The sequence below is a fragment of the Caloenas nicobarica genome, chromosome 3, assembly GCF_036013445.1.
Source record: "Caloenas nicobarica isolate bCalNic1 chromosome 3, bCalNic1.hap1, whole genome shotgun sequence".
In the NCBI taxonomy this organism is placed as follows: domain Eukaryota; kingdom Metazoa; phylum Chordata; class Aves; order Columbiformes; family Columbidae; genus Caloenas; species Caloenas nicobarica.
In genome coordinates this window covers 108,958,685-108,971,493 of record NC_088247.1, presented here as the reverse complement: position 1 = coordinate 108,971,493, position 12,809 = coordinate 108,958,685, and the positions used below count along the sequence as shown (strand labels likewise).

The window sequence follows — 12,809 nt, the reverse complement described above, 5'->3', positions numbered from 1 at the left end:
AGCAGGCAGGAATACAAAATGGAACAGGCAGGCCCAACCAATCAACACGTGGCTACGTGACTGGTGTCATCGATGAAACTTCGGGTTTTTCAACCATGGGATGGTCAGTTCTCCACCAGGTCTCCTGACACCTGACAGAATGCACCTCTCACAGAAGGGGAAAAGGGTGTTTGCTCAGGGGCTTGCAAGGCTGATTGATGGGGCTTTAAACTAGATTGGAAGGGGGAAGGGGGCGGTAGCAGGTAGGTCAGTGATGAGCAGCGGGATGGGACACCAAAGCTTGAGGAGATGCTTGGCAGCGAGATTCCTCAGACTGTGCCATGAGGTGAAGCGCACAATCAGCCACACTTGAAGTGCTTCTACACTAATGCGCGCAGCATGAGGAAAAAGCAAGATGAACTAGAAGCCTTGGCCCGTCCCAGGGGTATGATACAATTGGCATTAGTGAAACCTGGTGGGATGAATCCTGTGACTGGTGCACCATGATGGACGGCTACAGGCCATTCAGAAGGGATAGACAGGATAGGAGAGGTGGGGGTGTGGCACTGAATGTAGCAGAGGGGCTGGATTGCATGGAGCTGGCAGTTGGTGATGGCAAAGGTGAGAGCCTCTGGGTAAGGATTAAGGGTCAGACAAATAAAGCAGATGTCGTCGTGGGTGTCTGCTATAGGCCACCCAGCCAGGATGATGGCACAGATGAGTTATTCTTTAAGGAACTAAGTGAAGCCTCCAAGTCATCTGCCCTTGTCCTTATGGGGGACTTCAACTTGCCAGATGTCAGCTGGGAATATCACACAGCTGGCACCAACAGGTCCAGAAGATTCCTGAAGCATTTGGACGATAACTTCTTGGTGCAGGTATTAAGAGAACCAACCAGGAAAGGTGCCTTCTTAGATTTGATTCCCACTAACAGAGAGGGTCTCGTTGGAGAGGTGGCGACTGGTGGCTTCCTTGGCCACAGCAACCACGAAACAGTCAGGTTCAAAATCTGTGCTAATGGGAGGAAAACTGCCAGCAAGACCTTAACACTAGACATAAGGAGAACAGACTTCAAGCTGCTCAGAGAACTAGTCAGTAAGATCCCTTGGGAAGAAGCTTTTGAAGGCATTGGGGTCCATCAGTGTTGGTCATCTCTTCTGGGACCAGTCCTGTTACCCTCGAGTTCACCAAACTGCACCTCTGCTCTGGCGTTCGGTACATCCAGCTTCACCTGGACAAGCTGCAAAATGACGTGTGAAGAGCATATTTTCGAATGGCTCTGGTGCCCCCTCTCCTCCAGAGAAGATGTGCTCAGAACTAGCGTGGCTGCATTTGCAAAATGAAGTCACCTAGAAAGCCCAGACAAACTTTTCTCCGGCCTCTTCTTCATCAGCATAGATGGCTTCATCCAGCTCAGCTGGCCATCAACAAGCTAACACCAGGTTCACTAACCACAAAAGTCTCCTGGGCAGTTGCTTAGGACAGCTCCTGGCACAGCTTATCTTGCACCTTGGTCAACTAAGGACTACAGCAGCGATGGAGCAAACAATGGGTGAAGAGAGATGCACACCAGCCCTGCAGCCATCAACAGCTGCCATATGATGAAGGGTGGTGTTTCATTTTCCTCTCTATCATGTATCAATCCACAGCCTGGCAGAACGTGTCATTGCAGCAATTCAATCAGAAGATAATAGAGAGTTGAAGATGTTGAGCAAGAAGTGGTCCATGCTTCCCTTACCACTAGTGAGGGCAGGATGTCTCTGCACAGGAAGCCTTTGAGGATGACAGCACTAACCTGACCTCCCACTCCACGGTCAAGGGTGGGCAGTGTTACTGCGAATGAGGAGAATTCAGGCTTCACTGATGTTAATGCCACAGGTTTTAAGCTGCTTTTAGCCACTTAGGGCACTTGGAGATGGTACTTTTCTCCAGGGATGTCAGGGGATAAAAAGCAGCTTTACCACAAAGAAGTAAAGAGCCCAAACAGTGCTGAGAAACAGGGTGCAGGTTGCCTTTAGCTTTTTTACCTTATTTGGGACCCCCACCCACACACCTTCCTTGGCCCCATAAGAAGGGGAGAAAACCACTGCTCACCTGTACAGATTGGAGGACTTAACCAGGGACAAGGGAGAGGGGGGATGCTTAGTGTAAACATCACTACTTCACCTGAAACCACTCTTTTCTTGCTAACTTTTATATTCAAGATATAAAGTCAATTCCCTGGCCAGGCCTGAGCCCCAGTTTCTTCTCCAGCTGGGGGTGTGCCCTTTGTGATACCTATACTCCATAGGAGGACAGAGAGGATCCTGCTGGGTTTGGCTTGTCTATGGGAGCATCTTGCAGCTGACTACATGCACGCATTGACTTCATAACAGTCCTTTAGGGAGAAAGTTTCACTTTTCAGCACTCAATATTGGTTCCTATCCGCTCACATGATTACTTTTTTAATTGACATAATGTTTACACACTTAGGTTTTATTGCAATCTTCTTTTATCTTTTTCCCCTGTCATTCTCCAGGTTAAGGCGGGGAGAGGGGTGTGGATGAAGTGATATTGCCACACTGTCCCCTACAGGCTGTTGCTGTGAACAGGCAGGACGCCTGTTTGCAAGGTAAGCGGCAAGAGCCACCGCCAGCACTAGCCACCTGTAGACACGGGCCAGAAGACAAGAACAGGGAGGAGATGCCTTCGCTTGCTGATGATGGCCTCACCCCAGCTAGAGCCAGATCGCCCCGGGGTGCTTAAAAGTAAAGGGGTGGAGATGGCACAACACGCGGTATGATGCTTCTCAGCTGGTGGGGAAGAGGGGACAGCACCTGCCCGCAAGGCACTGTACAAGGGCATTGTGAGTCACTGGTAGTTTTTCTCCAGCGGAAGCAGAGAAATGTTTCTCCATGGTCAGTCCTGTGCATGCACATACCCACACCCACCTCCAGCAAGGTCAGAAATAGCACCCGGCACACACCCCAACACTCATGCACCAGCTTATCATAGAGACAAGCAGCTGAGCTTCTCCTTTTCTGCCCTTTTGCAAAATCCTACAGTAGGAGCTTACCAGCTCACAGAGTTTGAGCAATGCCATCCCAATGACAAGGAAGAGAGGCTTTAGCAAGTGTGACCTCTCAAGCCCTGGGTCCTGCCCCAGGGCCCACCACCACACTGAGCCATACCCCATGTCAGAGGGGGACTCCAGGGAGAGGCTTGCAAGGGATTTGTACTGCAGGGCCTGCAGGTTGGCTCCTCTCTCAAGCCAGGTAGGCACCAAGGGTCTTCTTCACTCCTCCTTGCCAAGCCTGGGACCATGCTGCCTGGAGAGAACCAGGAATCTGCCCTTCTACCTTCTCACCAGTGTGTTACCACCAAAGCTGGCTGACAAGGCTTGTGAAGGGTCCCATCCTCGTCAGCAGTGACCAACTTACAACACTTTCCTGCTCAACCCAGTGGACGTGATCTCCAGATCACCACTGAGTCTGGCAAGGAAAGGGATCTGAATGTCATCATCAGGAGATAAAAGCACCAAGATTCAAAATGGGGTGTGGGTTTGTCAGCAAATTTGATCTCCCGAAGGATCCACACTACAGTGATTCTAAGGCTTTCCATGTTAACAATGAATGCAAACAACTTGGCATCTCCAGACACTCACTAAGAGGCCTCCATGCCTTAGGTTAAGCGACATTGTACAACCTGAGCACATGCACATTGACAACAGCACTGGGTGGCCCAGCCCTAGGGCTGCAGGGTGACCTGGATCCCCACATGATCATTTGCTTTCATAATTGCAGGAAATCGCAATTTTATGCTATGTGCAGAGGGAAATGTCCATACCTGACAGGAATGTTGATAGCTTCAAGGATCTCAGAAAGACCCTGCAGGGATACATCCCAGGGAGCAGCATTGGGAGGGGATGAGCCAGGAGCCAACAGGGCCCCAGAATTGGCATTGCCCTTACCAACAGGACACAGTCCCACGGGAACTCAGCATGGCTGGTAGAGTCAGGTGGAACTGGGTCCATCAACAGCCCCAGACACAGCGAGGGATGAACCAGGACAAGGGGCTGGAGACAAAACACAGCAATGCCAGCATAACAAGAGACAACATGAAATAAGCATTTCCCTGGTCACCCACTCACGCCTGCCACTGACATTTGAAAAATTCAGGCAGCGAATGCAGCTAAAAAAGAGGGCTCAGTGTTCAGCTGACCAAACTACTGCCTGCTAGTCAAGCAGAAAGATCTGCCAAGCAGAATGCTACTGGCAGGGGAACTTCCACTAATGCTCTTAGCCTGTTGCAAATGCAAAATAACACAGCTAACAGTGGAAAGTACTTAAATTAGGTCAGCCGTTTTTTGGCATTAGCTCTGAGCAGACAGCGTGTAGCAACAATCACCAAGTCTGACACTCAGCAGCTTGTGAGTATGGGGTAATTTGTGCCATTCATTTGTGCTCTTAATCATTGGCATTTCAACATGGAAATGCAATATCTTGGAAACAAGGAGCTCATAACACCCAAACTCTCATCTTCTCTAGCACAGCCACTCTTTTTCCCACATGCTATTCAGAGCTGCTAGGTAATAAATACAGCTAAAGAGGTGAAAATGCTGGTTGCATCCATCTGCATCATCATTTCTTGCCTATTCTCCTTACTAAGGAGACTAGTACTATTACCCATCCAGACCTCAAGCCAAGATGACAAAAGGGAAACATGGGCAAACCCACCATAAGCATGATGGAGCCCCTTCACCACCGCCTAGTGCTTATATATATAGGCTGGAAAGCAGACAACCACATATAAAGGAAGAGAGTAGTTAGAAAAATGACAAGTGAGGACACCTGAGCAGCTTGGCACCAGGATTTCCTTGGTCAGCAGGGCCATGTACCCAGCGGTGCAGCAGATGGACACCTGCACAGTCACTGACCTGGCTGGCAAGAGAAGTGCGCCACCTTTGTGCACAACACACAGCAAGAATGGGGGCAATGACAGTGGGGTAGCAGGCGGGATAATTCCTATTGGATCTGAGCACACCCTGGGTGTCTTTGCTGTCAAGCGACCAGCTCATGTCCCTGACAGTATGAATCAGGATCTGGCCTTGCACTCGTCGCAAGCTCATCAAACCCTGGCAATGATGGGAGGTGGCACTTCCCTTGGCAGAAAGAACAGCCAACAGAAGATGCACTCCTAAGCAGCTGTATTTCTCATTATAATCTTGTTTTCTGGTTACTCGCTCTTGTTTTGCCTTTCTTCATTAGATATGAGCCCGCTCCCTGCCCAAAGATATGGTTGTGTTAGCTCTCATCAATATATCTTAGAGGGTTCCTTCTGAAGAACATCCACAGAACAAAGTCAGGGTTTGTGGACAAGACCCATTTGCTAAAAAAAGAACACTAGCTGATAATGTTTGTCTCTTATCAGTTATCCACTTAACATCAATTACTAACTGTCCCATTGGTTTTGCACTAGGCTGTTCTTGGGCTAAGTAGGTTACAGGTATCAGTGTCATCTTTCCTTTCCATACAGATACAGCATCCCCAGTTTCCCTACAATACAACTTGATCACATAAAATCATAGAATCATTTCAGTTGGAAGAGACCCTCAGGATCCTTGAGTCCAACCCAACAATAACCTAACCTAACCCAACTCTAGCACTAAACCATATCCCCAAGAACCTCGTGTAAACACCTTTTAAATACCTCCAGGGATGGTGACTCCACTACTTCCCTGGGCAGCCTGTTCCAATGCTTCACAACCCTTTCCATTAAGAAATTTTTCCTAATGTCCAATCTAAAACTCCTCTGCTGCAAGTTGAGGCCATTTCCTCTTGTCCTGTCACTTGCTGCTTGGGAGAAGAGACCAACACTCTCCATGCTACAACTTCCTTTCAGGTAGTTGTAGACAGCGATAAGGTCTCCCCTCAACCTCCTTTTCTCCAGGCTAAACAGCTCCAGCTCCCTCAGCTGCTCCTCATCAGACTTGTGTTCCAGGCCCCTCACCAGCTTCATTGCCCTTCTCTGCACTTTCTCCAGCACCTCAATGTCTTTCTTATGATGAGAGGCCCAAAACTGAACACAAGATGCAGCCTCACCAGCACCAAATACAGTGGCACAATCACATCCCTAGTCCTGCTGGCCACACTTTTCCTGATACAAGCCAGGATGCTGTTGGCCTTTTTGGCCACCTGGGCACACTGCTGGCTCATGTTCAGCTGCTGTCAATCAACACCCCCAGATCCTTTTCCTCCCAGCAGCTTTCCAGCCACTCTTCTCCAAGCCTGTAGCATTGCATGGGGTTGTTGCGACCCAAGTGCAGGACTCAGCACTGGGCCTTGTTAAACCTCATACAGTTGGCCTCAGCCCAACAATCCAGATCTCTCTGTATGGCCTTCCAACCCTCCAGATCAACACTCCCACCCAATTTGGTGTCATCTGCAAACTTACTAAGAGTGCACTCAATCCCCTCATCCAGACCATTGATAAAGAGATTAAATAGAACTGGCCCCAATACTGAGTCCTAGGCAACACCACTCCTGACTAGTTTCCAACTTTTTGGGCCCAGCCCTCCAGCCAGTTCCTTATCCATTGCAGAGTACACACATCCAGGCCATGAGCTGCCAGCTTCTCTAGGAGAACGTTGTGGGATATGGTGTCAAAGGCTTTACTGAAGTCTAAATACACAATATGCACAGCCTTTCCCTCATGTATATCAGCCTTGTTCTCTTAAGAGTTCTCAGTCCCAGATGCTGATCCTCTCTGTTTGCTGATTTAAAGGTATTTGCCCAGATCAGACATCATTCAAACTCCCCACAATTGAACCACAGCCAGAGTAAAGTTTAGCCTCCCCCTCAGGCAGGGTTGTCACTGATCCACTGCAGGTACTTCTACACCCATCTCTGCTTGTAAAGGGAACCTGTAATGGGTCGGGCGCGTGTGCTCAAGAAACCTCTTCTTTGGGCATAATAGACTAGGTCACACATAAAAGCAAACCCTCCCTCCAAGACCGAAGAAGCTCAAAGAGAACGACGCATCACAGCAATTATTAATTTTTATGTTTACAATAGTCACTTAGCAGGGATGTCAAGAGTTTTTTTTAATCAGAATTCTGATGTTGGAGTTACTTTATTGGGAAAGCTGTAGGAAGACCAAAACAGCTGCTCTAAAATGTAATTACAAAGAAAGGAAAGTTACATAGTTTAACTTGCATAGCACAAGCATACGTAAGTAATTAACAGACATAGATAAAACTCATTTCAGTTTGTGTTATTGCTTTTCTTTTTTTTAGATCTGAGCAACTGGTTGCTGGCCTCTGTTGGAACCAAGGGTAGGCTTACTGGCAGCTACTGTGCAGAAGTTTGATTTGGTTTAGCCAAGGAACAGTGTAAACTACGAAGTCGCAAATGGTGTGCTGAGGAGAAAAGGAAAAAAAGCAGTTATCAGATTAAAAGCATAAAACAATGTTATTGACCATTGTTCTACACTGATTTATGACCCCATATGATCCACAATGAATGCCACTTTCATGGCTCTCTAGATTTGCACTCTCCTGACAAAGATTCTGGAACACCACTTGTTAGCACTTGTTCAGGATGAATCATTTCCACTGACAGAAAAGCTGAGCAGTCAGCACTTCTGAAGACCAGGTTACCTCCTTTACCCATTCACACACAGAAAAGCTTTCAGCATGGGTAATACTCCAACTTAAGCTCTCTGACACAGGTGAGCACACCTGCACAGCTAATCTGTATGTGCACATGTCAAATCATTTCAGTTGTCATAATGGTACACAGCAGCTAGGTGCTTAATGGACCACTTGTGTGCAATTACACTTCTCATACATGCAGGCAGAAACATCATGTACACAGAGAAGTTAAGCCTACCACTGTAATCAACAGAATTAAGTACTATGGAAGAATGATTCAGGCCAGATCAAAGCAGACATATTTGGTGCTCTCATCTGAAAAGCTGAAGTACTCCTTAAAGAGCATTGCTATTAGACAAAACTCCTTTAACAGCTTGGTAGGTACAGCAAACAGCAGTAATCTTGACTCTTGTGATCAGTGTTTAGCCCAAAGCACTATTCTCAGCCATATAAATCTCTCAGGAAAGCATGTCAAGTCAAGCATATTTTTACATCACCATGGGACAAGAGGAGCTGAGAATGCTATGGGGACTCAGGACACTAGACAGAGTCAGGAGACCTGTAGGTTTGGCAGAGTTTCCTCCATATATATTTGTGATCCAGACCATAAGGCACCTTTTAAGAGGACTGAGGCACACTGAGTCCTCAATGCACTACAGCCTCACATCCCCACTTACAAAACAGGGTAAAAGGCCCTGCCCTCTCTGTCACCATCATCTGGCAAGACAAGTTCTGCAAGGGCAGTATTTTGCAAGTGTAGACTTATGAGGTCTCTGCTCTTGGCTGGTGCAGTCAGGGAACACTGCCCACACCTCTCTGTGCTAAGCCAGCCAAAAGGGCAGGGACTGGAAGTCCAAGGGCCAGCACACCATGCTGTGGAGCCTACCTTAGCCATCTGCGGGCTGTCGTGGAAAGCACAGCTCTGGAGATCAGTTGCAGGCTTTGGACAAGTTGTCCGGCCAATCTCAACTTTCATTATGTACTTGATTCCAGACACAATCTGCAATGAGACAAGTGGGCAGAAGCAGCTTTATTTGTAGCACATACAGAATGGCTCTCTGATGAGAGAAGTCTAGCAGAAAGGCAGTTTTCTGGTTATATGATGGAAACCAGGCTCCAGAAGTACAGAGGGGATTGCGCACAGCAACCGCCACAGAAGAGGCACTTGGCACCCTTTCAAAATCAGGAAACAAACCCCAAGTAAACAAGTGTCACTGTGCAACTTCCTTAGTAAACAGGGACATGTTAACTCAGCAGCAGCATCAGAAGTCGCTGGCTTCTTCAATAACACATCACACTCAAACGCATTCAAACTGACAACACCCAAGCTATAAAAAAAGGCTTTTATTCACCTTCTGTGGAAAAAAAGGACAGCTTGAACAACTCGTCAAGCTTGAGGCCTGTTCTTTCTCCAAAGAAACCCCACAGGCCTCATTTCCAGCTGCTCCCCGCAGTGTGCCCGGGGCGATCCAACCCAGCCCAGCCGCGGCCCGCCCGGCACTCGCCGCCTACAAGCGCGTCCCGACGGGGCTCGGGCCGGCTCGGCACCCACCTGCCTCTTGGCGCTTATGATCCGCACCACCCTGCTGGAGTACATGTCGTTGCTGGCCTTGTTGTACTCCGCCATGGCGAAACGCAGAGCCCGCTGGAGGCCCTCGTCGTTGTCGGCGTTCTCGATATCCACCGGGGCCCCCAGGAGCCGCGGTCGGTTCTCGGCGCCCAGCACAGCGCCGGCGAGCAGCAGCGCCGCGGCCAGCAGCGCCAGGCTCCCCCGCACTACCGCCATGGCTGCGCTCTCTGCCGCGCCTCCTCCCGCCGCCGCCATTTTAAAGCCGGCGGGGCGAGGCGGGCCGCGGCCTCCGCCGAAACACACCGCCCCGTCCCGCCTCCTCCCGCCGGTACAGAGCCTTCCGCCAGCGGCCGGGCTCTGGGGTGTCCCCAACTCGGCAGGGCGGGGGGCCGTGGGGATGGGCGGAGGAGCCCAAGCGCCGGGCTCGGCTGCTTCATACAGGGCTTCGGTGTGAGGGGAATCGGGGTGTCCCGGGACAGGCCTCACAGCCGGCCAGGGTACCCTCCAGAGTCCCTCTTGGCGCTGCTCTCTTTTCAGAAAAGCAGGTGCTGAGAGGAGAGGGTTTCGGTAACCCTGAAAACTCTCTGTGCTGAGGAAGGGCGTGTGCCCAGAAACCATCTTTGCTCGTGGAAACACACCCGTGTGCCCTGTCCCTTGTGGAGGGGCCAGGAGGTCGGTGAGGATGAGGCACTGGCATTGCGCTGCCCCACACGGGGGGGTGCGGGGAGCAGGATGTTTTCCTGCACAGGTCTGGGAAGTTGGAGACTTTTCCCAGGCTCTGCCTCCTCATGGGTTATTTTAGTGCTTATTTCCCTCTGCTGCAGAGGGAAGATAAAAACCACAGAGCATTTTAAGCTACAGATGTGGCTCCCTGCAGAAAACACCATGTGTCATTTCCTAGATCTGCCTCCACAGCCCTGGCTGTACCTCATCCACGCTAATTGCTCTGCTTAAGGTCATAGTGGCATCTGTGGCAGGGGTGGCTTCCCAGACAGGTTGCTTAACTTCCAGTCACCTCTCGTAACCACAAGCCTATCTCTCCCATCCTGTCTGGAACTCTAAATTTGGAAAAACAGGACCACAAACAGCATGAGAGAGTTAGCTCAAGCGAGACTTAGGGCCTTGTGGAGTTGTTAGATTCAGAGAGGGTGATGTTTTGCACCTGAATATCTGCAGCACGTCTCATAATGAAAAGTAAAGGGCTTATTTGGAAAGGCTGCCTGCACGCTAGCAATATCCAGCATGAGAGTTATCGCTGGAAAAATCCACACGGTTGGAATCGAGCTGTGCGACTAATTCAACAGCAATGGGGCATTGTGGTAGTTTTTACAGCTAGAGAAAGGTATGAGCACCACTGAAAAAACCTGAGAGGGGACTGAGACGTCTGTACTGGGACATGAGCCAGAGCTGCTAGTGGCTGTGGGGGTCTGCCTATTTTTCTTTTCCCTAACTGGCCTTAGATCCAGACTGGATCAGTTCAAAACTCAAGGTTAGAGCTTGCCTAAGTGTCTTTAGAGGTGAAAGCTCTCTTTTGCGCTGTCAGTGACTGCTGTCCATGGGAACAGCTGGCTCTGGCCTAAATCAGTCACCGCACCTCCAATGTACCTGCCAGGTCTCTTCCTACCGCCTTGTGCTGACCCTGCCAGCTCAAGCCTCCGCCAAGCAGTGCGCTGGTTTCCAGCCGCTGGAGATGCTCCACCAGCCCCACGCAGCACATACAGGGTTCTGTGCCTCACGCAACTGCGCCAGGGAAGCACCATGAGAGGAAAAACAGTGCCTTTGGGATGCAAGGAGCTTTGTCCTTGCAGGCAAACAAGCAACCAAAGTCTTAGCCCTGCTTGGGTCATCTAGTTGGACTATCCAGTGTGGCTTAAACAAACAGCAGCAGGCAGTAAGTCAGCTCTCAGTGCAGTCCTGGTGATCTCATGGTTATTTCTGCAAATAGACATCATGTGAGGTACAAGACGACACAGCTGCATTCCCTCTTGCCTCTGCTTTGATGCCACGGCATGCCCATTCTGACTGCAGCCCTCACCCAGGGTTTCAGTTTCTTCTCATGTGCCAGGCTGTCACTGGCCCAATGAATAACTGATGCCACAAAGCCACTCCAGCGGGAGATCAGAGGAGACGTGCTTCAGTAACGTGAGGGGTGGTGACACCTTTTGCAAGGAAAAGTTCATTTCCTTCCTTAGGCTGATAATCATTCACACAGTATGGAAGAAGCTCAACACAGAGAGGGACCAACCTCCCCAAGGCAGGCAACATTTAGCCTCCAGAGAGGTGTCAGCCTGGGCACAGATGTGGAAAAGTTTCTGGCTTGAGTTTTATGAAGCAGAGTCTTCAGCCTTGGTTTCTTCTTTCCCTGGGTAGTGCCCTACGTACTGGCTCCTCACAGGTGGGGAACATCTTTAAGGAGTTTCAACCAAAACTTTCCTCCTCATCAGACCACTGCCCACAGCTTCCCCAAGCTGCAGCTGAGGCAAAGGAACATTTGCCAAGGAATAATTCCCAACTCTTTCCCGCACACTGCAGCCAGGCTTTCCAGAAACGCTCTCTGCCCTCCTGCCCACACCACCAACTTTTGAACCTAGCGACAAAGCTTGCTTTCAGTCTGAGAGAGGAGGAGAGGTCTCAAAGACCGCAGCTTGCTGGCCACAAGCACCACATGGCAGGGGAGAGCCATCCCATTGCCAGTAGAAGCAGCAGTGTCCAGTCTGCCACACCCTGCTTTTTTACCCCCAAAAAAGTGCACTGAGCGCTTTGATATTATATCACTGTGATACTTAAGGTCACTGATGATCTCCACTTAGAGTTTTCTCCCCAGGTACAAGTCAACCCAAGCAAAGGAGAATGCTGGGTTTGCATCTCAGAAGTCAGCTTGGCCCCTTTCTACCAAATGACTTAGCCAGGTGCTAGAAGTCCAGAGCACTGATGATCCTTGAGCAACAATATCAAAATTCCCTGTTCTCTCCCCTGGTTCTTCTGCATCCCCGCTCCCTCCCACAGAAAACAGACATATCTGGAGACCTGGTGGATGCCTGACAGCTTTTTAAAATGTCTGAAACAAGTTGCACTTTGATCAGTCATGCTGTCCTCTCCTTGGTCATCAGCACTTCACTCAGTTGAACACATATAATGACAGAAAGTGGAGCTGGTCTTTTGCTCAGCAGTGTCAGACTCTGGAGTTTCTTTGGTGTCAGGATTTCTCTTTGTATTTCCTAACAGATGCACCAACATTTATTCTGCAAAAGGGTAGAGTCCCTCTTTGACACGGTTCATGCCTCGCTCCGCTGTGCACAATGGCTGCAGAGGGAAACTTGCCCTTTGGAGTTTCTGGTTCTCCAGCTTGGGCAGTGCCAGGTGGACCCTGAAGACCCACTACAAAAACAGAGGCAAGCTGCATTTGTTGACTATTGCCAATGTAAACCTCACAAAATCAGGACTTCAATTAAAGCTTGGCAAAAAATTACACTCCACAATCAATGAATAAAGGGGACCTGGTTCATAAAATAAAATTGCATTTTGTCATTTTATTTCTGAAGGGCACTACCATTTTTCTCTATCAGAGGTGCTTTTTAAAAAATATAAATAAAACAGAATAACTGGTGACCAAAGGAACTGGTAATTTAA

General features: G+C 49.4%; 1 protein-coding gene across 1 annotated transcript; it reads right to left on the bottom strand.

The window, feature by feature from the left end:
* Positions 1-6,997: 6,997 nt before the first annotated feature.
* On the bottom strand, positions 6,998-9,465 carry LOC135986516 (cystatin-like). Its single transcript, XM_065630517.1, has 3 exons — positions 9,162-9,465; positions 8,496-8,609; positions 6,998-7,375 (listed from the first exon to the last, which is right to left on the bottom strand). Exons 1-3 carry the CDS (start codon positions 9,432-9,434, stop codon positions 7,298-7,300), a joined length of 465 nt encoding a protein of 154 aa, XP_065486589.1. The 5' UTR covers positions 9,435-9,465; the 3' UTR covers positions 6,998-7,297.
* Positions 9,466-12,809: the final 3,344 nt, after the last annotated feature.